The sequence below is a fragment of the Aspergillus aculeatus genome, assembly GCF_001890905.1.
Source record: "Aspergillus aculeatus ATCC 16872 unplaced genomic scaffold ASPACscaffold_1, whole genome shotgun sequence".
Lineage (NCBI taxonomy): Eukaryota > Fungi > Ascomycota > Eurotiomycetes > Eurotiales > Aspergillaceae > Aspergillus > Aspergillus aculeatus.
The window spans coordinates 2,620,586-2,646,770 of record NW_017962976.1 but is presented as its reverse complement, the minus strand read 5'-3'; the positions used below and the strand labels follow the sequence as shown (position 1 = coordinate 2,646,770).

General features: G+C 51.7%; 6 protein-coding genes across 6 annotated transcripts; 4 read left to right on the top strand and 2 right to left on the bottom strand.

Moving 5' to 3' along the window:
- Nucleotides 1–3,765: 3,765 nt before the first annotated feature.
- On the top strand, nucleotides 3,766–8,937 carry ASPACDRAFT_38626 (mitotic regulator LTE1; the record flags this gene model as incomplete). The annotated part of the gene is made up of 3 exons (XM_020200475.1): nucleotides 3,766–4,145; nucleotides 4,230–8,623; nucleotides 8,690–8,937. 3 exons carry the CDS (start codon nucleotides 3,766–3,768, stop codon nucleotides 8,935–8,937), a joined length of 5,022 nt encoding a protein of 1,673 aa, XP_020061397.1.
- Nucleotides 8,938–9,939: 1,002 nt separating this feature from the next.
- ASPACDRAFT_74587 (DIL and Ankyrin domain protein) lies at nucleotides 9,940–13,208 on the top strand. Its single transcript, XM_020204249.1, has 4 exons — nucleotides 9,940–10,141; nucleotides 10,267–10,712; nucleotides 10,783–11,187; nucleotides 11,256–13,208. The coding sequence occupies exons 1-4, from the start codon at nucleotides 9,970–9,972 to the stop codon at nucleotides 12,780–12,782; spliced, it is 2,550 nt and encodes an 849-aa protein (XP_020061396.1). The 5' UTR covers nucleotides 9,940–9,969; the 3' UTR covers nucleotides 12,783–13,208.
- Nucleotides 13,209–14,188: 980 nt separating this feature from the next.
- On the top strand, nucleotides 14,189–15,700 carry ASPACDRAFT_38624 (uncharacterized protein; the record flags this gene model as incomplete). The annotated part of the gene is made up of 1 exon (XM_020200474.1): nucleotides 14,189–15,700. One exon carries the CDS (start codon nucleotides 14,189–14,191, stop codon nucleotides 15,698–15,700), a length of 1,512 nt encoding a protein of 503 aa, XP_020061395.1.
- Nucleotides 15,701–17,445: 1,745 nt separating this feature from the next.
- ASPACDRAFT_21351 (putative TBC domain protein) lies at nucleotides 17,446–19,992 on the bottom strand (the record flags this gene model as incomplete). The annotated part of the gene is made up of 2 exons (XM_020199020.1): nucleotides 17,446–17,823; nucleotides 17,884–19,992. 2 exons carry the CDS (start codon nucleotides 19,990–19,992, stop codon nucleotides 17,446–17,448), a joined length of 2,487 nt encoding a protein of 828 aa, XP_020061394.1.
- Nucleotides 19,993–22,137: 2,145 nt separating this feature from the next.
- Nucleotides 22,138–23,618, bottom strand: ASPACDRAFT_20267 (Mo25 family protein; the record flags this gene model as incomplete). The annotated part of the gene is made up of 5 exons (XM_020198934.1): nucleotides 22,138–22,377; nucleotides 22,441–22,713; nucleotides 22,773–23,254; nucleotides 23,356–23,407; nucleotides 23,499–23,618. The coding sequence occupies 5 exons, from the start codon at nucleotides 23,616–23,618 to the stop codon at nucleotides 22,138–22,140; spliced, it is 1,167 nt and encodes a 388-aa protein (XP_020061393.1).
- Nucleotides 23,619–24,267: 649 nt separating this feature from the next.
- ASPACDRAFT_56454 (protein arginine methyltransferase RmtB) lies at nucleotides 24,268–26,163 on the top strand (the record flags this gene model as incomplete). The annotated part of the gene is made up of 4 exons (XM_020203128.1): nucleotides 24,268–24,505; nucleotides 24,645–25,058; nucleotides 25,122–25,359; nucleotides 25,416–26,163. The coding sequence occupies 4 exons, from the start codon at nucleotides 24,268–24,270 to the stop codon at nucleotides 26,161–26,163; spliced, it is 1,638 nt and encodes a 545-aa protein (XP_020061392.1).
- Between the last annotated feature and the right edge of the window lie 22 nt (nucleotides 26,164–26,185).

Sequence of the window (26,185 nt, the reverse complement as noted above, 5' to 3'; positions counted from 1 at the left end):
CGAATTGTTGAGGACCTGGAAGCTCTGCAAGAAAATCAAGAGCGAGTGAGTGGGTATGAAAGGCAAAAGGCAAAGCCAGGCGCTCATGCGGTGGAGGTGGGCAGTGCTCTTGATTAAATAGAAAGAGACATAGAGAACAGCAGAGGAGTAGGAAAAGGAAGAAGCTATCAACGGTGAAGAGAATCATTGAACCCGATTAAAAAATGGCGAGCATTTGTGTAACAAACTCCGTGTCAATGCATTTGACAAGACTCACGATACAAAGGTGCAGTTGAACCTTGTTTCTCTCAGAATATATAGCGGTTCTTCGAGCATGTACAATTGCCTACTTGGATGGATGGATCGAGGTATGCAAAGTATCAGGCTTAGATGGCAGCCAGTGTAACCACTACGCTATGGTCTATAGACAGCGGCAGCGGCTGTGGTTGATCCAATAATAAGGAGTTCATGTAGGGAAAACATAGAGACCATGTAAATGCAAGCACATGGTAACCCCTTCAATTGCTGCGTCGGGTGACACAACCTTATGGGTAGTAACCTTCAAAGGCCTCAATATATGTACAAGGTGGTTCAGCTTACTTGAAGCTTATAAAATCACTCCTTCATGAATATTCCCGAGGATGAATGTGGCGAAAGTAGTAAATTAGTGCTTCTTCGTTATGTCTGCGAGTTCAATATATGGTCCACGTAATCACTATAGTTCAGACTGCGTGCGGGCAAATATCCTTGACGCGCGAGGCAATTTCTACGAAGTGAGAACTGATAAATATCTCTTGAGGTCTCAGTACAGATTGAGATTCGGGCAGGCAAGTCTGCAGATCGATCAGGTTACATTCTGTAGGTTAATTACCTATCATGTGGAGTGAGTCATAAAGTGTGTACGAGTACTGATCTCTGGGCTGCTGTACAGTTACCTGAGTCCAGGTTCATGAGAAATGTATGAAGCAACCCGTGGGTCATGCACCAATGAGTCAGGTAGAGTAGTCAGTCAGCTCATGGTTGCATACTCCAAACGGAGTACATAGTAGATTGTCAAGTCATGAAACATCGAACAATCCAATTGACTTGTCATAAGTTCTACCGCACCGATCACGACCAGTAGCGATAATCCTCAATGATATGTTGTCAAACCAGCTGTGGGTGATGTATAAATTTTCCGGCATCGGGCAAATCGGGGCTTTACTCGAATGTCAAAGTGGGGTACTTTTAAGCAAGGCGACGAAAATCGACTGAACCTTGCTTGGACTGCATGCAGATGTCCCTGGTCTTCGGGCTGTAGTTAACTTGCCTTCTGCGAGTCAGCGGTTCACCTCCGGCTGACGGACAAAAGCAAAGAATCAATCCCAACAACGACTTGAGCTGGAAAGAAACAGATTCACAAAGGCTGCACCTACCGGTAAATCTGGCTGAGACTGACCGGATCGGCTGGAGATCAGCGATTTTTTATACTTTGTAAGTATGGAGAGTTAACGGTCAGCCACATTCAGCCGACTAACCTTGGTTCCAGGTTCCGGAAGCGGCAGAAATGGGCTGTCAGCGCGACTTTTTTTCTCCACAGTCTTGAGGCAGCCATTCATGGCACCTAACGGTTCTAAGCTTGATCATGGATCATTTCTTAGTCTACCACCGAGTCCCGACTGAGCATTATTGAACATCCCTGGCGTGCAGCAGCAGCAGCACTGCTGTGGAGTGGGACGCCCTGCCCCCCCTTTTTTCAGCTACTTTTGCTTTCCTCCACCTCCCGAGTGTAATAAATGATAGGCTCATAAATTTGCCTGATAATCGTTTTTAACATTTGCTTTTTTGGGGCAATGAATACTCATCAGATTATTATTCTTCCAACTGCTGGTGCAAAGAACTTGCGATCACTGTCCTACTACGGATACAGTATGATGGGAGAACGGCCAAGGTCATCCCTAATCCACTTCGCTTGGCCCACACTCTCTCCTCACAGTTCTTTGTTAGTCTTGCCCTGACTCTGTTTCTTTTTTTACCTTTTGACTCGTGCCGTGTGCAACCCTGCCCCTTTTGCGATGCGATCTTTCCTCGCTCAAGTGGAGGACAAAAGAGAGAAAAAGTGGAATTTACGATTCGCGTGCGGAATTGCAGGCCAGATCTATCATCCACACATTCCCTTGGAAGGTTGTGATGGATCGACTTGAATGCCTCGTATCGGGGGGTTTCGGTATCGCTCATGCACGATGTTCGATCAGTGTCAGATTTGCTTCCTGCCCGGGTCTTTGTCCTGTTGTCTTTCCAACAACATCTCAGCTGAGTCGAGTGGATAGGTCGGGGCTCGAGAGTAGAAAATGCTGCAAGTGGGTTTCCCAGGAAATCTGGCTAGACGAGATGGATTCCAATCAATCTCCGCCGCCCGCCGGAGACCTGGGCTGGGGACTAGAATTTCCTCTTCAGGAACGGAATGACGGGTTAAAAATGACCTGACAACCCTGATCAAGAAGGACTCGGCAACGGATCCCCTATAATATTCTCCATCCTTTTAGTTAACAAGTTGGCAGAGGTGATTAGTTAGAGGTAGTTCATAAGCGATAGTGGTCTCGACTAGGAAAGTCTAAGTGGATTCGTGTAGAGTCGTCTATCCCACGATCTGTTAGGTCGATCGGCCCATCTGATCAACCTTGTGTGTGGTTCTTGCTGGAAAGAAGATGACGATGGGGGGGGGCAGAAAGATAGCGAAGAGGGCCGCCTTTGGCTCCGGTGGAGGACAAAGCAAGTAAGTGAGCAAGCAAGTAAGCAAGATGGAAAATAAGGTACTCCGTAGGTAGCGATATGGAAATTGGCATTTGGCAGTATGGATAAGGACAAATGATGTCTTGACTCCGCGTTGCCCGTGTGTCGGAAATCCATGGTTCTCTCACCTTGTTGTGCCTTGCCCCAAAAATCTGCTTTGGGTGGTGTTTGGTGGTGATTTGAGTGGTTTTGGGTGGTTCTGGGTTCCGCCCTGCTGGAACCGGAACCTGACTGGGGCCTAAGGCCAGTGACGGGCTTTTCCCTCCCCTAACTTACTGTTCTCCACACTACTAACTTACTACCGCCGCCGCCTCCACCATTCATCCATCCGTTCATCCATCATCTTTCTTTTATTTACCATCTCCGTCCATAAGCAGCCCGTGTGCGCTCCAACGTATTTCCCTTCCATTTCTTAGATTCTTACACCATCCTCGGTCGGTTGCTAATTCTTGCCGTCGCTATTATCACTACTATTATTATTACTATCATTATTATTATTGTTGTTTTTTTTTTTTTTTTTTTCTTTTGGCGTTTCATCTTTTCGTTTGTTGGTAGCCTCAACCACCATTTTATCCCCTCCCCTAATATTCCGACATTTGCTTCTGCTTCTGCTTTCTCAGGCACGGTCTTGGTGTTCTATTATTATCTACTAGGACCCCCGTTACGTACGTACAGTAATCGCCCCGGACGTGCTACTAGGTTGTTTCCTCTTCCATCTCAGTGCCGAACCTGCTCCGACTGTCGCGCTTCTCGTGCTACTGCAGACAGAATTCGCCAATGTTCGGCCTACGTCTTCGCTGCGTCCGTTAAACGACCTCACTCGTGAACGCTTTCTGGTCATGTCGTTTCGCAGGTACCTATTGCGATCCCAACGTGGACTGTCCCTGTGTTCTCGTTCCTGCTAGGTCGCTGCTCCAAGTCATCGCGATTTTCCACCAATTCGGTGGAACAACAGCTTTTCTCGTCCAATACAGGTCGTCCACCACACGTCTACGATTGGAGCGTGCTTTTGCCATGGCGTCTAGTTCAAGCGAGGCTGCAGGAATCCCGGGTCAGCTGCAGACAAGCATCTGTCCGACGTGGGTCGAGCCGGGGCTTCAGGGAATTGCATATGGAGATGCAGATACCCGATATACGACATCCGATCTTCGACGCGCCCACACTGTAACACACGGCGCGAACACCAAGGACAAACATACCGCGAACGCCAAAACAATCCGGGAGCAGATAGTGACCTCCTTTCTGCGCGTCAAAGATAGTCATGAGCTCCTGCGGAAGCGCTCCTTCAAGCGGGCTAATCCCTCTAAGGCTGCTGGCGACTCCCTACCAGCATCCAGAGAGCCCAATCATTTCACAGTGGGTAATGTTGGCCAGAATGGGACCATTTTTCTCAGGTAATGTTTGTCCGCGGCTGGCCGAATTCGGTCACGTTGATCTCATGGGCAAGGAGCTAACCCCTGCAACCCATTACCTTGCAGGCCGATTCACAACCCGTTGATCAAAGAACCCTTCCAGGCGCCTTCCGCCCCTTCTCTGGATAAATCTCGCCAAGAGCATTTACAGCCGCACGCACATACTGGACGCGATGGGACCGAGCCCTCTAGGTGGTCGAATTCTCAGCTCTCGGAATTCCGCTCAGATCTCATTCCAGAAGAAGACCCCGAGGATGACGAGTCGATTGACACAGAATCAGCACACTCCCAACACCATCATCCTCTCCATCCTCGGCCTCGTAAAGCGCATTCATTCTCCACTGTCTCCGAGCAATGGTCCGAGCTACGTGCAGGTCGCCCGGGAGAGCTTCAGATATTCATCGATCAAGCAGCCGACAGGCCCAAAACTGCTGATGAACCGCTACGACGCCCATCGGAGAGCGCCCTGACTCCATATCATCTGGGCTGGTCGCCACCAAACCTCGACAGCGAAGCACCGCTGCACAGCTCAGTATATGTGAGGACATCTCTGTGCACTGACATGCGCGCCTCAAATACCCCCCGAGACTACTGGATCGGCACTGCGGCGCCCAATGCTTATATCGGTGACCCAATGCGGCCTTCCTTCGTTGGTTCTTTCTTTTCTGGAACTGGTGCCATTGAGATGCCCCAGGGAGCGGCAATCAACGAGCACTCGGCCTTCTACGAGCACAAGGAGCCTATCGAACCATCAATCTTCGAGGTCTTGGCTTCGGAAATGGACAAAGAATCGGTTGTGCGCTACATAGCCGGCACAAAGGAAATCAGCGCTGCTACCCCAGCACGAATCGTGGCACAGATATCTTCGGCCTCTTTCATGGACTACGAGCTTGTCTCGGATTTCTTTCTCACCTTTCGTTCTTACCTTGCCCCTAGCACACTCCTGGCACTGCTACTAGCTCGGCTCCGATGGGCGATCAATCGACCACAGGACGACGGCAGGATTATCCGAATCCGTACCTTTGCCGCTCTTCGACACTGGATTTTGAATTATTTCGCAGATGATTTTGTTCCGGATTACAGCTTACGAGCATCATTCTGCGAGATGATAAACAGCATGTACACGGATGTGAAGGCCCGGCAAGGAGGAGGAATGAGTGATCTGAAGATTCTCATTGACCTCAAAAGATGCTGGTATGGCAAGTGCTCAGTCTACTGGGACACCGCCGAACAGCATGTTGCATTCCACAGCCCAGAGATTGCTATCAGGCCGGGCGGCGGCGAGGATGATATCACTTTGGAAACCGGTGGTAATACCATGCTGGCTGTCGGTGGTCCGGAATTCAACATGGAGGCTGGTCTTGAACGTAGTGTCTCTCACACTGCTAGTCACCACCAGCGCAACAATTCTGCTACCACAACGGGGAGTCTCCCAATGACTACTATGAGTGACCGCAGCATTCATGCGACTTCGTGTTCTCTGCCGCCTAAATCTCCGAAACGACTCTCTTTGGCTGTGACCTCGAACAGAGCACCCCACCTTGTACCACTTGCACCCTTGAAACTGACATCCTCTCGGGATGCACTGCCTTCTTCACCTCTAAGTACCCGTCGCCATCCATATTCGCGCCATAAACACAAACGTAGCGGCAGCTTTTCCGACTCTGTCAGAGATGATCGCGCACCTTTCTCGTTCCTATCCCCGGGACAGCACCCTACCGCTTCTTCATATGGAGTGCTCAATTTAGGTAGTCTGATACGCGGCGAACTCTACCCTCCGGCTGAGTCGTACACGATAATGATGGCACCACCATCCCCTCCTCTACCATCGTCTGCTAGAGACAAATCCCCTAATCGACGAAGCACTTTCAACACAACAGCCAAACCTAGCTCTTCCGGGTCCGGTGTTAAAACCATCATTGGATCAATTCGCCGCGCTCTCCACAGTCGCCATGGAGGACCTGGCGGTTCTCGCACCACGCAGGGACAAACGAACCCTTCTTATCTGGGGAGGACCTCGGCGCTTCCCAATAATGTCGCATTTGGGTCCGATCTGTACCGTGATAAGAAAGCAACTGCGGCGACCAAACGGCGTATTAGAATCGACACGCTGTGTGACGAGGCCTTACGACAATACCGTGCAGCTGTCACTGACCAAGCGGAGACGAAGCCAGTCGTCTTGCGTTCGGAATTTCCACGGCATCCGACTGTAACGGCTGATGAGATAGAGCCTCACCTTGCCACACCCGGTTTGACCAGAATGAACAGTCAGCTAACCACAGGTAGTGAGTCGATTGTCATTGTGGATGGCACTGGCCTTGCGGTGCCGATGATGTCCGGGGCCCTTGGTTCGAATGCCGGCCTCGAAGAAGCTCCCCGATTCTTGGATACAGAGATCTCCTCACGGAATTTGAGGGCTCCATCCTTGCTCGCACACTCTCAACGGACGACTCTAGCCACTGGCGAGTACTCACTTCCCATTTACCTCGACGAAAGCGAGTCTGGCCCTTCGGCCAGGGCATCTAAATTTCTTCGTCCTTCCGGTTCGGATACATCGCGCAGATCATACTCAGTCGAACGCGGATCAGCATATTGGAAACAAACCTCGCCCTCGCTGCGCCTGCGTAAATATGCGTCTTTCCAAAGCGGGATCTCCAAGCTGCGTCTCACGTTGGGTAGCGAGCCAGCCGTACCCGTCCCAGGACAACACTCGCGGCAGGAAGTGGATAGACCTGCAGGCCCAATGCTTCGCAGGCGTCCTGGCGGAGACCTTCGTCAAATGCGGAATGAGAGCTGTCCTCAATCTCGGGTTAACTCGGAAATGATGCTTTCTGATATGAGTTATCGCACTTCTGGTGTTGACAGTTTCGATACTCAGCTTGAGAACCTCGGGTCCAGACCTCAGACAAGTCTTATTCCACCGAACCCGCGATACTCTCTGATGACAACACATTCATCTCAAAACATGCGGCGCTCATTCGAGGCTGCCATAGCTCAATTCGCGCAAATCCCGGATGATGGCGATGGAGGCGTAGAATCAGCCTTGCTGAAACTGGAGGGCAAGTGGCAAGGTCAACCGGCTTCTGACCATGAAGCTCTCCCCCTTGGAACAGAGACTTGTACTCAAGGTCATGTTCTTGGTAGTGTTTGTGAAGAGGATCGCTGTTATCAAGGTCAAGCTGCGCAACATCATCCGAGCTCGGCCAACGCTGCTGGGCGACGCGAGACATTCCTTGGAGACAGCTTGACTTACTCACAGATTCAGGGACGCCTCGTTCATCGTCGGGACAATTCCCGCTCGGTGGCAGAAACAGAAAATTCTTACAGCTCAATCCCGCTGCTCGAGCGGGGATTGAGTGATGATTCAATGAAGAAGCCAAACAGTCGACCATCGTCGAAAGTCGCTAGCTTATCTCGCATGCAAGCCAGCGACATCTCTACATCGGGCACAATGGATGTGGACTCATCACATTCGTCTCTTGATATTGTAAAGAAAACCGAGAGCTTGAATCGTATTCCACGAGGTTCTACGCTTCCAACCGTTCCTCACGAGTCGCGCAAGCTATTCGGGCGCCTATCAGGATTATCCTCGGAGATTTCCGTGGACCTAGTCGAAACACGAGAAGCGGTGGAGCAACGCCTATCTCTCGAAACACACAGGCTGAGCGATATGTCCTTGGGAATTCCTACCCATCCTCTTGCCCATCCGCCGTCCCCTCCGATGACCATCCAGAACACTCGATCGATCTCCTGCGCCACGCCTCTCAATCCGGTGTTGTTCCCAACAGAACCTCTAACGCCTGACCCATCTCCCAGAAACGCTGCGGAGCAAGCAGATGGCCGAGCTCTGGATGTGCAGCATGTATCCGGCGATGTCCTTTCCCGCTCCGAGAAGCACCGCCAACTCCCTCCGCCATTGAACAACAACACCGAACCCGACCATGTGCCATTTGTTCTCTCTTGCGAGTCTCACGTTCTTGCTCAACAGCTGACCTTAGTGGAGATGGCCGCATTGAGCGAGGTCGATTGGCTGGACTTGATCGATATGCGATGGAGCAGCGGTTCACCCTCAGCACTCAGCTGGATTCAATTTTTGAAGGAAGGAGAAAGTCGAGGCATCGATCTGGTAGTGGGCCGCTTTAACCTGATGGTAAAATGGGTGCTCTCCGAAATTGTTCTTACCCTCGATATACATGAGCGGGCCCGGACGATTGCCAAATTCATCCACACGGCGGTTCACGCCCGGCGGATGTGTAACTACGCAACAATGCTTCAAATCGCCATTGCTCTATCATCTACCGACTGCTCCCGGCTGCAGAGCACGTGGGCCCTGGTTTCCCCCGCCGATAAGCACCTGTTGAAGGACATGGAATCTCTGATTCAACCAATTCGCAACTTTCACGACCTCCGCGTGGAGATGGAAACGGCCAATGCTCAGGATGGCTGCATTCCGTTTGTCGGTAAGTTGTCCTTTAGGGCACCACGATCGCTTTCAAGGAATCCGTGGCTAATCACTCCAAATACAGGTCTCTATGTCCATGATCTCACTTACAATGCACAAAAACCGGCGCAGGTGACCACATACGGTGGAGAACCCTTGATCAACTTTGAACGCTACCGTACCACGGCCAAGATTGTCAAGAGTCTTCTTCGCCTGATTGACTCCAGCACCAAGTATAAATTTGACCCGATCCCGGGTATTATCGAACGCTGCCTGTGGATCGCATCGCTCTCCGAAGAGCAAGTGCAGCTGCGCAGCAAGCAGCTGGAATAAACACTATTTACGGCTTGACATATGATGAACCATGTCGCTACACGATCAGACTTAACGAGATGACAAATATAATAATTTGGGAGGATGGATTGTTTTATTGCATGGAGCGCTCGTGATCATGTTGCGCCAACTACCTAATACCCCCGAAGATACCCTGGATCGCATTGGGCCATGGACAGAATGGGTGTTGAAAATCTAGTTACTTGTCATGTATGTATATTTGCTTTCTATGTATACTAATTTTGCATCAGGGTGCATTGGGATTCGACTGTTGTTTTGCATATCCGGTTCTGATTTTGGGTTTGTTTTATTTGTCTATCATTATTCTCCTTGGATGAAAGGAGAGAGGCATAACATGTTTGGCTTATGATGCGATGATGTCTGCACAATTATCAACCTTTGCAAGTCAATTGTAAGGAGAAGGGGGGTTTCACCCTTTTTTTGTAGGCTATTCTTTTTCTCGCCTGAATGAACCATCAATTGAAGCAATCTAAATTAAACCCCAATGCACTGAGTGGCGTAGCGAGCATGGGAGTTTCACAGTGGAAGTGGATAATTGTAACAATGCTACTCCGTACTCCGTAGCCACGCTGCTTCTTTTCTTTTTTCGGCCAGCCAGGAACTTTCCAGGGTTCCACTGCACCCGCCCGCCCGCCCGCCTGCCTGAACACTCGTCATCTCTCTCCCTCGCTCCCTCATCGTTTCCCTTCTTCTCCCCCTTCTCCATTCTTTTCTTCTCCGATACTCGTCTCATGGATCTTGACTTCTATTAAGGCAACTTACCCACTATCTCTCACTTCCTCCCTTTCCAGCATATACCGCTCTCTCACAAAAACCCGTCCATCCGGCTCGAGACCATCTCATTCACACAGACGGGAAGACGACCCACCGGGGAAAGGAGGCTGTCCTCCATACCAACTAGTCTTTAGGCTGTCTCCTCCATGGAGCGAGAGCTAGTATACATTTTCTACTCGGATTGTTCTACTCTCTTTTGCGACTCCGTTTTCCACCGTTATAGCCCCTTTATACGTCATGAACGACCCCGACTCCCCCCGCGGGGTGTCGGACGAGCTCGACCATAGCGATCCATCCTCGACAGACCTTCACGTCCGCACGCTTCCCGATGATTTACCTAAGTCTTTGGATGACCGCCGTTCTTTGCCAGTCCTGCAGCACGAGACGGAGATGTACGATGCCTGGCAAGGTGCGCCGCTTCTTGTTCCTCCTTTACCCCTCCTTCGTACCCCTCTCCGGGCTGCGCAGCTTTTCGCAGCTGTCACCCCGCCCTCCTGCGCATAGCAAGTGGCTAACCTATATGTGACACTGCAGGTCAGTCGCAATTTCTCACAACCCCCGTAGCTGCCAAACCCTTAAGCTTCAGCCTCACGCTCGATGATCACACGCATGACGAGGAACATGCCCTTCAAGCCCAGTATGGACGCGGTCTTGCTGCGGCCGCTATCGACGACGACAACGAATCTACAATCACAGCTCGCCTCGAGGATAGCGACGCCCGGTTGATGGAGATGCTTGCTGCGCAAGCGGCACACCGGGAAGTGGATTCGCTGGGTGCGGACGAAGATGCCATCGCCTCCGATGAAAAGCTGACTGAAGCGGAGAAGCGGGACATCCTACAGCGGAGCTTGAATATGGCGGCGAGTAATGGCGACGTGGCACGTGTTCGCAAGCTAGTGCAAGGGCAAGCAAAAGACTACGTGGATGTCAACATGCCAGATGAAGAGGGCACAGTACCCCTGATCTACGCTAGCTGCTTTGTATGTTCCGTGGCCTTTTCCCTTCCCCCGCTGAGTTACCGGGCGATGCAAGACTGACTACTCGGTGTAGGGACATCAGGACGTCGTGTCAGCCCTGCTTGATGCAGGGGCTCTTGTCGACCAGCAGGACCGCAATCAGTGGAGTGCCTTGATGTGGGCGATGACTAACCGACATAAAACGATTGCGAAAATTCTCCTCGACCACGGCGCATCTCCGGACATTAAATCCTCATCAGGTGGGACGGCTTTTGACTTTGCTCAGCCAGGAAGTGAGATTTCAGAGTACCTGCACGAAAATGGGTATCACTTTGGACCGAGTGCCATCGAAGACGACTTCTATGACTCCGGGTTCGGCCATGGTCGCTTTGAGGAGGAAATTGCAGAGAACGAAATGAAGCGGCGTATGATGATGGAAGAGAGCGCGATCAACCTCGAGGTAGACCTGTCGAGCCTAGGGCTGGACGAGAAATTCGACGTAAGTTGGATGGCAAATTCTCCCCTGATGTTACTATGGCTAATATTCTCTCTCGATTGCATCGATAGTCGCAAGATGACGAAGACTTGGAAGAGGAGCAACAAGAGTTCGTTTGGGACCGGTGCTTGAACGACCAGATGTTCGTCTTCCAAGACAATGAGCTCGAAAAAATACTAAATATCATCATCACGAACATGACACCACAGCGATCACCCTCACAAAAACCGGTACCCGCCAACCTTTTATTCCTCAGCGCTCGTTACGCTCATTATCACGCCAGCCCCGAGCTGCTGGCAACCCTTCTGGTCTCCGCGACCGATAAAATCAACGACGTCGTGGAGCGTCATCAATGGGACATGACCATCCTGGCCTTCTGGATGTCGAATGCGACTCTTTTGCTCCATTATCTGAAGAAGGACGCCGGCTTGGTAGAAGCTACAGTGGAATTCCAGCTTCATCTGGCCGAGTTGATCAATGAGATCTTCATTCTAATCATCCGCGATGCTGAGCGTCGCATGAATAAGGTTCTCGACTCGGCCATGCTCGATCACGAAACAATTCCGGGCCTGGAGGATGTACATTTCCAGAATGAATGGAAACTATTTCGACCCAAATCCAAGGCCAAAGCCCCCGAGCCGGTGGAGAAGCGCTTCCGACCACCATCTCCGCGACGGCGTGCGCAGGTCTCGCCGCGCAATATCACCTCCCTTCTGTCATCAACCCTGTTTGTCCTCGATTTGTATGATGTTCACTCGGTGATCACCACCCAGATCATCTCCCAGCTTCTCTACTGGGTGGGCGCTGAGCTCTTTAATCGAATCATGAGTACCAAACGCTACCTGGCCCGCACGAAAGCGATGCAGATTCGCATGAACGTCTCGACGTTGGAAGATTGGGCCCGGAACAACAATCGCCAACCGGAACACTACGAGAACGGCTCGACGTCCAGCACGGGCGAGTGCACCATGGACGCTGCGCGCAAGCATCTCGCCCCGGTGATCCAGCTTTTGCAATGGCTGCAATGCTTCTCCTCGCTGGGAGATGACTTCGAGTCACTCGTGACGACGCTCCTTCAATTGCAGCAATTAACTCCAGCCCAGCTTCTGCATGCAGTCAAGTCGTACCGGCCAGAGGTCGGAGAAAAGGGACTGACCAAGCAAGCGATGAAGTTTCTTATTGAGCTGCAGCGCGACCCGGAACTGCTTTACCGGGAGCATGCCAAGCTTCAAGCGGCCCAGCAGCAACGAGGTGCGGCGCAGGCGTCAGCCTCTAGCGATGGAGGACGTCCTCAGACGCCCCCGGCGACGACCACGCCGGGCGATGCGGCCACCTCTCCTGACGCCTCGACGCGCGCCTCAGTGGCATCTCCGGGGTCTAGTTTCGCATCTCCACGACCGGCCCTGATGGAAGAACGGGCCGGCAGTCATGGGGTGTTTTTAGATCCGTCTTTGACCCTCCCCTTTTCCTTACCCACCAGCACGGATATGTTGATAAGCTACGGGGCTGGATGGGGGGGTACTAATCGCGAACGGGCGCGTAAATACATCCCAACAGTACCCCCGGAAGTGCTCAGTCGATTTGATCGTGACGGGTGAGGATGACAGGAAAACGCACATGGGGTGGGGTGGGGGGTGAGTGCGAAGCCATCGAGCTTTGTGTATCGGGATACCCTGGGATTGATTACCTTCTTCGAGTATATACATTTATCTAGGCTTTTTCCTTTCTTTTCTTTCTATTCCGCCCCTCACTTGCATATTTCATGCACTTGCCTGTACTGAGTAGGAGTGTTTCATAGTGGGCAGTATGACATGCCAAGCGGTCCCTTGGAAGCGGGTTGCGTAAGGACGTCAGATTGAGCAGTAAAGGGGAGATGGGGATGGGCAGTGGAGTTACTGAAACGGGCCCGGCCGGTTTACAGAGAGATTTGGCCAATCTAGACGAGGCACGCCGAGATACTAGTAACTTGAAGAGAAAGCGCATGTCTCGAATGGGCGAAAATCGGATAGGATTTATCGGTCGGTACAAGGGGGAAAACCGAAAAGAGCAGCGGAGCAGGAAAGCCCTGAGCCTGAGCCTGGAGCAGTGCTATGGGGGATGACGAGTCGCACCGGGCGGTTCGTCGTCAGCAAACCTGGCCGCTAGTCTCTTTGCAGCGCTGGGAACTCCACTGTCAACCGTTTACTTTATATAATGTGTTGTAGGTGAAGAATCAGTAATCTACTAGCTTCACCCCAGTTCCCGCCTCTATCTCCTTCCTTCTCCTCCTCCTCCTCCTTCTTTTTTTTTTTTTCTCCCTTTCTCCTTCTCAGACTCCGAAATTCTATTCTTGCTTCCCATCCCGCGTTTCTCAGGCATCAACCCATTCACGGCCAGCATCTTGAGGCATCTATATCCGGGGACTGTCTCTTCCCGATCTGGTTAGTCTACGCGGGGACCAGCCCTGTTTGGGTAAGTGTGTCTTTCCCGTTTGGGGGTTATCCTGTTTGGGCGATGATTGAGTCTGCATTATTATGATTATTGTCTCCAGCTTCGTCTTCTTCCTTCTCCTCGTCTTCACTGTTCGTTACTGATGCTGTTTGTCTTCTTGCTGTGCTTTCGCGTCTTGCTGTTTTCTCTCCTTTCAACATCCTTGCACCCGTGCAATTGAATGCTCCATTGCTAGTTCCGTTGCTTCATCTCTCCTCTGGTCCTCGACCTGTCTCATATATCTCTTTTCACCTGCTCCGGTCTCTTTCTACCTCTCTACTCTCCCAGCCAGGCAGACGATGCTGTCGTGCTTCGCCCTCACTGCTCCCCACCTCCCTCTTCCTTCTTGAACTTATCTGATGCTGTGAGCTGGGTGTTGTTGCAAGCTTCTATTTGACAGCTGTTTCGACCTGCGTGCTTATCGGTGCTGCCTATCGATCTCCACTTGAAGCTCGGTTCAAGCTCATAGCACCCTTTGCTCGCTGCTCAATTATTTCCCTGTTCTTACTCCTGCAGCGGCGCTGTTATCGGAAGGATGCTGCTCACACTTAAGCCTTCGTCGCAGAACGGGGTCAAAGGGCCCCATGACTACGCCATCGTTCGCCAGTCCGCTCCTACCCCACGGTCTTCCCCACCGCCAGTGTCAGATCTGTCAGCGACCACAGCGCCTTCGAGATCGTCTGCAGACAAGTCCATGGACAATTCTCGTAGCGGACTGCCGCCCCCGGCCTCCCTAACTCTGCCGCCGCCAAACCTAGGCTTCGCAAGTGGCACTGGCCCCGCCAATGCAATGAATCAAACCCTCCCGCCGCCTCCAAGTCAGTGGCAGAGCTCCGATGACTCCATGCGCCACTGGCTCCAAGCCAAGGCGGAGGAGGATCGAAGGAAGCAGGAAGAAGAGAAAACACGCCAAGAGTCTCTGCGACTGGAGCAGCGGAGGCTCGAACAGAGCATGCTGCGCGATGCGTTGCAGGCCGGAATTCCGCCGCACCTCATTCCGCTGATCTTCGCGGGTATCAGTCCCGGCGGGCTGCCCCCCTCCATTCTTGAGATGGCTCAACAACATATGGCCCAATCGGTTCCCGCCCGGGCATCGGCTCCTACGATGCCGGCCATGCCACATGCACCGACTCAGGCCCAACGACGGCCATCGCACGTCCGACGTGATTCCCGCACGCTTCCCCTGAACCCTTACACCGCCCCCTCAGTTCCAGCGCAGGCTGTGCCCCCTCCGGGCATTCTGCTGTCTCAACCTTTGCACCCCGTAGGTGCGTCCCCGACTGTACAGCCGCCGCCGGTCACAAACGGTGCTGTCGATGCTCGACTGTCCCTGTCCGTTCCGAGGATGCCTCCGAGCGAGCCGCAGCTTCAGCATCCTCCACCTCCTCCTATTAACCTCAGTCATGTGCACTACGCTCCAGGGTCTTCCATACCTTTCACACAGTCGGCACTGAGCAAGTCAGATTCTATCTCGCGCCCTTCTCCACCATCTCTGTATTTCCATCATTGGGTGCCACCAGGACAGCCGCAAGCCAACCAACTGGGAGCGCGAACTCGCCAGGAGTCGCCCGGGGCGACGCAGGGACCACGCCGGGTTGACTCCCACAGTTCTCCCGGACTGAAGAGGAAAGCTAGCGGCCCTCATATTCCTGCTCCGATGCCCTCATCGAGGGGGCTGGAGCCCGTTCCTGGCGGTAGCAATGTTTATGCCTCTCGACCGGGGTCACCGACGGGTAGAGGACCTCGCCCGATGATGCCGACTGAGGCATTGCCGACTTATGACCTTTATGCGGCGGATTCGAGACCTGACCGCCCTAGTCGTGGCCCCAGCCCCGACCCGACCACCGAAGACCCGAAACCGGATCCGCGCCGTGAGGAGCATGCTGCTGCTGTAGATGACTCGGCCGGGTCGGAGCCTTCTTCAATTAGACCTCCGGACGTACGGCCAGACGCAGCCGCTGAAAGCACATTACCAGATCCAGGATCAACGAGGAATCCTGGCTCACCTGTCGTCACGAGGTCAAGTGAACCCGAACGACCCAACTAATCCCGCCCCAAGAAGACGAGCCACCCGTCGTCATCATGGGTGACTTGACATCTTCCCCATACATCCTGTAATATTGCTGTGGTCTATCTAATTTTCATGCTGATATATCATTCGGAAGCGACTTGTATATTCTCTGCATCCGAAGCCTACCGTGTCCATCGGGAAAGATGAGTTTTATGATACCAAAGACTAGGAACGGCCTTTCTTTTTCTCTTCTGCTTTCTTCTTTCTTCCCGATCGCTGTCCCATTTTTCCCGCCTTGAGCCAATCTTTACATCACTTGTAGCGTCCTCTCGGTCGTACCTCCTCGACTCCGCGGCGTCTTTTCATTCTTTCCCCTTAAGGCAGGAATATCATGTGACCCATGCCGTCATACGCACATGTGGCATCCAGGGACCACAAACACGCGCATAGGGTAAGTATACTAGTCGTTACCTACTTGCCGCTATCCGGCCGTAGGACTGGATCAGGCACATCGGGTATGATAGGGTATCAGGGAACCTGGCGCGTAAGTCTAGCGCACATTGCGACTTGAACAGTAACCAGTTTATCCCTCGAGATGGGATTTCGAATACGGCAGACGAGACGGAAATTTTCGTCCTTGGTGCAGAGGCTGGAAGTAGACTTAAGATGATCATAAGGGATGTATGCAAGAGCGAGAGAGAGTGACCAAACCCAGCCGGGATGATGTACAGTACGGTGCCGGTGCTTGAGCCATTCACCCTACCACAGGTAAGTTGATGCGGAGCCACGGCCAATCATGCCAATCACGCAAACCAAGCAAATCAAGCAAAATCTGACAAGAGGGAAAAATAAGTCGACGAAGGCATACCGAGAGGAAGTGCCGCCGGGGTTGATTCTTTGACTCGCTGAGTCCCGTCGTGTTGAGAATACAGATGAAAAGAAAAAATCATAAATGAGCTGGAGATATCTAGGACGCGAGTAGGTTGGATGGTATATTATGACAGCGTTGGCATTATGTATGTATGTATATAGGTAAGGCAAGGTGATTAGTATCCATGGAGGGTTCGGGGAGGACATAAGGAAAGAATGATAAGCGAGGCGCAGATGGTACAGAGTAGTAGTAGTAGTGACATGGTAACGAAAGGGTGGAATGTATAGCAGAGAAAGACATTTATGGGAAAAAGATGATAGAGAGTGATTTGTAAATGTAGAGATTGATGCGGTTGGATCGAGGGATCCAGTGGTGAGAATGAGAAATTCATTCAGTGTCAGTGTGTGTACAAACAGCTCCTGCGAGAAGTAGGTTGTCTCTGGAAAGGGATAGCATGTTCAGTGAGTGCTGGGACGGGCGGGGTTGACCTTCCGGGGGAGACAAGGAAAAAGAAATGAGCCGAGGGCGGATTTGCTTTGTGGGAAGGCTATAAAGCCACGACAGAGGTGATGCAGTCATGTGAGTGAGCTCTAGAAGCGGAAGAAACAGCGGGCAAAGGAGGGATCGAAGGGGAAAACAGGGATAGATGCGATTAATTGCACAACGACTTTTCTTTCATCATCAAGAATCGTCCGCTTGAGTCGTAAGAGAATTATAAGGGGACTTCCATCCGAGGCCAAAGGGTAGCAGCCATGCTACCCTTAACTCAAGGAAGAAACCTAGACATTAGATTAGGTTTAAAAAAGTGATTGTAAAGGGTCGGATTGGCGGGGACATAAGCCACCGGGTCATCATATCTGCAACTCGCAGATTTCACAGATGAGGCTCGGGCATGGAGTGAGAAAGCCAATTAAGATGATTTCTTTCGGCGATGCACTTTCCACTCCGTTTTGGCAACACGCATGAACAATTCCACATCCTTAATGGGGACCCAGCTGGTGAGGACCTTCATCGCATTTTCGAAATCGGACTCGAGGACGATGTCACGCATACCATCAATGAGGGCTGCCGAGGTAGCATGAAGCACATCCAAGCCGTTGCCAAATGCACTGACGTGAGCCTTCTTACCGCTCTTGATGGAAGACCCACTCGCAGTAAGATCCTCTGCGTCGCCGAGCAGCATGAATACATCCCATACCCGAAGCTGGGCAGGAAATGGGATGGAATAGTTGAACAGAGTGAGATACCAGCGAGTACCGTACGCTGTAGGTGGAATTCCAAGCTCATTCTTTGATGGGTATTGCATTAGCATAGCGCGCGGGGCGACAGAGACGTATACGCCACTTACCAATTTTGCAGCAACCTCTCCTTTCTCCAGCCATTCTCGTTCGAAGTCGCTCAAAGCCTCCATGAGGCCCGCAAAGCCGGATTGATATAGCCGCTCCAGACCGCGCAGTTGCCAAAGTCGAACAAGCATGATAAATGCATGTTCTTCGTCGTAGTATGCAAGCAGCGTGGCAGCAAGGGCTGCCATGCCCTGAACGTAGCCTGTATCCGGAAAATAGAGAGACATCGCATGCAGCACGCGGAATAGCAGCCGCTGCCCGCCACGATAGCGGCGACGAAACATAATGTGGCTGGTTATTGTTCTGGGGACATCGATATCGATCTGGACATCATCCGGGGAAGACATTAATTGGTATTCATTGAATGCCTCAATGAGCTCTTCTTTTGATGGACTGTCGCTGTGCAGCTTGGCGCTTGCTTCTAGGAAGGCATACCAAGCGGTAGCTCGCCATCGATCAGGTATGCCTTTCCATGTCCGTTCGATCAGCTTCGAACTGGTGGTATCAAACTCGAATGTCATGCCGCCTCCATCGCTACTTCTTATCGGTTTGGCCATCTTCGTCCACTTGTCTTCCCTCTCCCATTCCTTCCTCCTTGCTGCGCGCGCAGCGGCTGAGTCTTGTCGATCCCCGGGTGCGATGGCGTTTGTGGGTAGCGTGAGCATGTCGCCCGCCTCGTCTTTGACACGACGAGTCCGGTTGTGAGGAAGATGGTTGGCTGCCCGACGAAACCGTGTGGTGGAACGCCGTAACGGTGAACTGTAGGTACTTTGAGAAGACGATGGACGAATTGACGGCTCGGATAGTTTTCGAGTCGGAGATCGGCCAGTAAAGGAGCGATGATTGGGACCTATTGCCGAGGGCGGGCGCATTGAATACTTGCGCCTTGGGGTTTCAGAGGCAAGAAGCAGGCTTGTAGAGACGCGTTGAATGGGACTAGGATCGATGCCTTCATTGGAATTAGATGTCGGGGACCGAATGAACCCGTATCGGTCCACATCGCCAGCTTTGATGTTCTGCCAATATTCAATGCCCCCCGCAAGCTCGTGTGCTTCTCGCTTGAATCCGGGGACACCGTCCGTCCCGAGTGACGACACTATACTTCGAGTATCCGTTCCGGACACGCTGGGTCCAGACAGACGGGAGCATTCCATGCTCGGGGGAGCTGTGTCTTCCCACAGAACGCCGTGCTCCGCGGCCATGGACCTTGCTACCTCCGAGTCCGTCACATTTTCGTCGCCCTTCTCATACATTAAGCGCACTCGTCGCGACAGCATGTCTTCATCTGCAGAGATGGCTCTGCTGGCAATAGCGCTGTGCCGCACCCTAAGCGTCGCTTGCGGTTTGGAGCGCCTCGTAGGGGAGTCCAAAGGTTCTTCGTCCGCGACATGTAATTCCGGCGAAGTCATGGCTGGCAAAGCCGTATCGCTCTCGTCTTCCATCACATGCTCCTGTAATCGTTGGTCGGCCCCTTCCATCTGCGCGATTCTTTGTTGTTTTGCCTCCGCCTGCTGGATTTGCTGTTGGAGCTGACGTCTTTCCTCTTCCTTGATGAGACTGCCACGCTTTGAAAACCTCATTGATTGCGGTCCTAGACCGTCGAGTGCGGCGTTCGGGATGTCCAAGGGGATTCCGTTGAACGGGGCTTGGATAGGAGGGACAGGCGGTGTGTCATCTTCATCCCGATCGAAATCCCCTGACTTTCTACCCCTTAAGCCACCCCATCTACGTTCCGACCAGCGCGACCCGGGACGAGATCCTGGGCGAGATCCTGGGCGAGATCCTGGACGCGAGCTGGGACGCGACGCCGTATCATCAACAATAATGCTGGGTATACTGCGCAACGACCGCAAGCTCACGGTTGAAGCCCCGGCAGCTGGTAGGCTGGCCAACCTGTTTCTGCCGCGTCTAGTGGTCCGTTGTGATAGGGCGGGTGGGGCTTGTTCAATGGGGGCACCGGAGGAGGTACTGGATGAATTTGATCGGTCCTCTGAGCAGAAGGATTGATTACTCGGTGGGGGGAACGACGCAGATCGAAGTGTCACTGGGACTGTCGCAGCAACAGTCTTATCGTAGGGGAGACTGTGGATTGCCGAGGTCGACTCGGACATCACGGCGGAAGGTACAGAAACGGGCCGATTATTCACCATTATCCCGGCATGACTTTGCGCCCTAATATCTATATTAATTTGTAGTTGTTTTTGTTCTTTTAGGAAAGATCTTGCAGCCGAAGCTGGGTATGTGTATGTGGATGTAGTTGTGGTTGTGTTTGTGTTCGTGCACGTTAGCCAGGAGAGGCAGCGGCCGGCGGGGCGGTCGATTGACTGATTGATTGATTGATTGATTGTATGTAGTATTCGAATTTGGATCGCAGATGAAGGAGCGGATAGGGACTGAATTAGAACCGGAGGCGCAGTTGGAACTTGAATGGAATTGATGATTATAGAAATCGTATAAATAAAATAGAGATTAAGCTTATGAGACCTGAGGACGGGAAATGAGCGACAGACGGGGGGAAATCAGGTCTCTTGCGCGGTAAATCATGGCAGTCGGCAACAAAGCGACGGAGGAGAGAGAAGGAGTGAAATCTGGGGCGGGAGTTGCTTGCAATTCCTGGAAGGATGCTTGGCGGCAGGACAAGCTTCAGCAATCCAGGGAGGAATCGAAAGTCGGGGGAGAAGGAGAGGGGTGAAAAGAGGTGGAATTTCACGGAATGTGTGTGTGGCTAAAGGGGAGATAAAGTCGCTGCTGCGCTGCGCAGTGCTATCTGGTCTTTGTCGAGGGAGGATGGACCGGAATTAGTAGCCAAGGGGGACGAGGAGGGGAGGAGGGGAGGGGAAAAGGAAAAAAAAAGGCCCTCAGCCAGTAAAAAAGTAGTAGTAAAAAGTAAAGAAGTAGTAGTCGAGAAATGCGCGCGCGCACTCGCTCACCTCTCGATAGCTAGCGACACTACCTTACTCTGCAATGCTCGCCTCATTGAAGTGAAAAAAAAAGGTAGCGCATTCAGCCAATACAGAGGAGTCCAAGACGAACAATGCGCACAGCAGGGTTGGCACAAATAAAAAGGGAGGAAGCAGAAGGAGATGGAGAAGCAAAAGAACAAACCTACTGGGAGGAGAGGAGATGCAAGAGAAGAGAAGGGCGGCGACGAGGAGGGCCGATGATCCACTATACAATTTTTAGTCTGCTTTAACTCCTCGGGAGGGCCACGCAACTGTGGATCTTCACAGTTGACTTTGAGTGGTCCCGACCACAAACACTATTAATAATAAACGGTTAATTGTCTCGTTCGAATTGAATTGAGTGGAATTGAATTGAAGCTGGTTGCAATGGGAATGAAAGAGGAGTAGAGAACAAAGAAAGAGAAGAACAACGGAGGCATTTAGTGGCTGATGAATGTTTTGATTGAAACGTTGGGTTGAACCTCTGCTTCACCCACAACAAATATCATTGCGTCTATAGTTCACTCGACTTATTCCGTCGGGGGCGCACGCACCACCTCAAATCAAGCTTAGATCTACTCATATCTACCATATCTCTGCCTTGAGTTTAAAGAGCTTCCCAGCTTCCTCTGCCGTGTCATCTCCTTGCGCAGCCACTGAGGTGTGTGAGTGTGTGAGTGTGTGCGTCTGGCTGGGCAAGAAAGGGAGAACAGAGGGATGTTGATATCCACTTTCTCCCACATCTTCTTCTCCCATCCCTTGGAAGTGAAAATTTTTCCAAGCAGCCAGGAGCTCCAAAATTGTCGCCATGTCTGTGATGCAATCAGCGGGTTCTAAGCTCCGGTTCCTTCCTCCATTGAAGGTTCAGATCCACCTCAGTGGCTATAATATTTACTAGAACTCGGCTTCTCGCGGTAGGCCGCATCCTGCCCCAATGCAAGGATTCACTGCAGCCTTTATACATTAATCTCATCGCCCATCGCCTGCTCTGTCCATTGCCTCCTTCTGTCATCCGCCTTGCTCGTCATTTCGACATAGTCTTCCATAAATGAATTAACCGTTGTAACTCCGACAAGGTCAGATGCCTGCTGACCTTCCATGCAAACACGACACAACCATAACATACATTCAACGTATGCAGCCCTTCGCATCAAGCTCAAAGAGTCCACCAAAGAAGGGAGCATAGATGCCGCGGGGGGGTGTGGGTGGGTGGAAGAAAAAAACAAAAACAAAAACAAAAAGACCCGGCAAGGGCCAAAGATTGTCCACAGCAAAAGCTAAAGTGGTAGATGACAGGCTCACGAGTCTAACTGTTCAGGCCACGGCAGCTGTGTTGATGCCAGACCTGGACGGCTCACGGGTAGAGCGTGTTGGTTCAATCGGCTCATTGGGGAGAAGTTCAATCTGACGAACCAAGAAGCTCTTCTCATCTGTGAATTGATCATCTTCAGTCCGATCCTCCAGGAAGCGAGGTAAGAATCTCAAAAGGCGGTCACGGTTGTTGATAAGAATTCGCTGTACGGCTACAGATTTGTTTGGGTTCGCAACAAATACCTGCGACACATTCTTCGTCAGCATGCCGTCGTTCGTCGGCCAGTAGGGGCCGGTCTGCCTTACTTTAAACACGTGGAATCCTTCGTACTGGACCATCTTGCGATCGTCTCGCAGTAGCTTCATGCAGAGCTTCAGATTGTCACCGCTCTCCACATAGGCCATCATGACATTGTAATTGGCCCGATCGAGCAAGATCTCGCCTAGAAGCTTGATGCTCTGCCGCTTGGTCACATATGAGCTGGAGTTCACAAGAACCTCGTTGAATTTCGCAAAGAACCGATCAAAGTTAGTCGACAAGTAGCCTGTTACTAGAGTTTTGTGGCGGGTCAATATGTCCTAGAGTGATCGTGTTAGTACTCTTGTTATCGCCAGCAGATTCGATAGACAATTATTACCCGGAAGGTTGTGAAGGAATCGGCACTCAGCTCGAAACTGCCGCGGTCTATCCAGTAGAAAAAACGCCAAAAGATCCCAGTCCCATCTTGGGGGACGCCGGGCTGAACTTCTGTGAGTTTGATAGCTGGCTCTCCTTCGCCTGATTGATCATACAAGATGATAGCCGCGATGACGTCAAACTTCAAGGCTTCTCGCAGGATAATGCCGCATGGCATAGCACTTTCGCTGTGCTCATAGCCCTTGCACAACTCAATGATAACCTCGGGTCGGTTATGGACTATATAAGAGATGACCGGAGGGTCGTTTTGATTTGGGTTCGAACTGGCCGGCCTGAAACGAAGCATATGCGAAAAGATGGCCTGGGTGTCCTTTCGAGCTTCAAAGGGAAGGAGATGAAGACATAGAGCTAGGTCATAAAGCAGATCCTCCTGCAAAGCTGCGTGAACTAAATTTTGAACCTGTTCAGGGGATACCTCGACATCTGCAGAGGACCACATCAGCCGGGGTTTCTGGAGACCCTCAAGAAGTATTTAGGTAGGAAAGGGTAACAAGCCCCGTGCTATTTCAAGCGAGCACACGAACCTTGAGTACCTTGGACGATCAGTTTCATCTGAGAGAGTGGCTTTTCCGCATCCTACGTGTTAGTGCAGTCAGCAAGCATTCGGGGTCGCGGAAGTCAGAACAGTCTGGCGCGAAACTGCTCTCGAGATCAGAGGAGAATGCACAAATTGGAGACCAACCTTGGCAGTCGAGGGGTCCTCCCGAACCCGCGCCAGGGAGTCTTTAATTGTCCGAACAAGATCAGAAGGCTGACGGGATCGACCGCGATTGAAGAAGAAGGCCATGCTTGATTGTTTGTATTGCCGGCGGAACCAAAACAGCGTCTGGGAGGGGAAGAAGAGCGGTCACTGTGCAGGGGGAACCGACTGCTCGGTTTTAGTTCAAAACAACAAAACCCAGAGTTTGGTAAGAGTGCAAGGCTCGATATCGATAGTGAGAAGGAGATTGAATTGAAGAGGGAGTTTGTTGTGTTCGCAGGGTGGAGGAGGGGACTGTGAGTTGGAGATGGAGCTGAAGCTCTTCTGGAGGGAGGCGGTGACGCTTCTGTTGGCGGGGAAGCCGACCAGGCCTCAGGCTCCTCCGTGTTTGATTGACTCTTATCGCCGTTCTGGGCCCCCTGATAATAAACAGGAAGGCGGGGCACCAAATGCCCGTCCCGCTCATTTTCGATTTTTCGATTTTTCGATTTTTCATTTTTTTGATTTTTCGGATTTTTTTTTTACGACGGTTTGTCTTTTCCGGCCGCCGCAAGCAAACTGCAAATTCGTACCCCTCACCTCATTCTCAGTTGACACTTCTCCAACTCGCCCTTTTCAGCTCTTCATCTGTATCACGGAATCGTGATTTGCTAAGAGCGCAATCGGTTCAAACAATCTGATTCTATATCCATCGAGCCGTCCGCGCAAAGTATTGCAATACCCCGCAATAATCGCCATGTCTGCTTCGGCTTTTGCATCGCAGCGTGTCCCCGTCGAGGACGACGTGCGCTCTCATTCCTCTGAGGAGTCCGACATCAGCAACGAGGAAGGATGGGAAGATGTTGAGCCCGAGGACGAGACCCAGCCAGTTGTCGGCCTATTCTCCGACAAAGTCTACCCCGACGTGCTGTCCATGTTGAAAGAGACCAAAGACAAGCACAACTTTGACCTGCGAGGAATTCGGAATGAGTTCGGTGCGTACCCACTCAATATGCATTTGCACTGCGTTGAATCCCCGGATGTGGAGGTGTAGAAGCCTGGATGTGGAATGGCTCTTAGGCTCGGAGTGTGACACGGCTAACTTTTACACTTTTTACTTCATTCGCATTGCAGACTTGGACTTCTTGGGCACTATCAAGCTGGTCAACTACATCCGTTCCCAGGTCAAGCAGGGCAACATGTCGCCCGATGTCTCCTCCAAGGATAAGTTTGACGACGAGCTCTACCTGATGCCGGTCCTGGAGGATGATGCTCTACTGTACAGCTTGGATGACATTGATGAAGAAGCCCCAGATGCTGCAGGGGAGACGGACGCCGAGAGGCGAGTAATTGAGCTGCAGGAGGACCTTGAGCGCCTCCAGACACAATTTTCCGAATATCGAGACGCGGTCCAGAAGTCAATGGAAGAACAACTTTCCAAGGAGGATGAGAAGCTCAAAATCAGCCCCAATGCTCTTACTGCACGACGAACTACCAGCAAGATTGAGGAGGCTGATGCGGATTACTTCGTTTCCTACTCATACAATGGTACAGTCTTCGAAATCCAGGTATCTTAATATGCAATCTCCCCACTAACAAATAAATTGCCAGGCATTCACGAGTCCATGCTGAAAGACACTGTTCGCACTGAAGCTTACCGGGACTTCATCTACGAGAACAAGCATGTTTTCAAGGATAAGGTTGTCCTGGACGTAGGTTGCGGAACCGGAATTCTTTCCATGTTCTGCGCCAAGGCTGGGGCTCGCAAAGTCATCTCCGTTGACAACTCGAACATCATCGATAGAGCCAAGGAGATCATCTATGAGAACGGCTTCGGGGACATCATAACGTAAGTGTTCGCCTTCATCCACTGCGACAGACACGAGCTAATATTTGAGAATCCAGGTGCATCCGTGGCAAGATCGAGGAAGTTACACTGCCCGTCCCGCAAGTGGATATCATCGTCTCTGAGTGGATGGGTTACGGTCTTCTTTTTGAGGCCATGTTCGACTCGGTAATCTATGCTCGGGACCGCTACCTTGCCCCCGGAGGCCTTATGGCTCCTTCGCATGCTACCCTCCGCATCGCCCCATTCGCGGACTCCGAATTTATTTCGTCGCACATCACATTCTGGAAGAGTGTCTACGGTTTCAACATGAAGAGCATGCTTACCGGTATCTACGATGAGGCGCTTGTCCGAAGTGTACCGCCGTCATCGATCCCCGGAGATTCCGATGTCTTCCTGCCTCTTCCGCTGCATACCATCACAGTTGAAGAACTGTCCTTCTTGAAGGAGTTCAAGGTCACTCTCAACGAAGAACTTGATGCGCTTGATGGTTTCGCTATCTGGTTCGACATCTTCTTCATGCCTTCCAGGGACTCCCCCCTTGCGGACGATGCACTCCCCTCTGATATGCAGAAGAAGGGCATTGTTGCTTTCACCACCGGGCCTCACGGCACTGAAACACACTGGCAGCAAACCATCTGCCTCATCGATCAGGAGAAGAAGAAGGCTGCTCCCCTTAAGAAAGGCCAAACGATCACTGGTAAGGTCGGTTACCAGAAGAAGGAGGCAGGATCCCGGTCATTGGACATCAGTATTGAGTGGAATACTGAAAATGAGAAGGGCTCTCAGCTGTGGAGTTTGCAGTGAGCTAAACACGCATGGTGGTCAT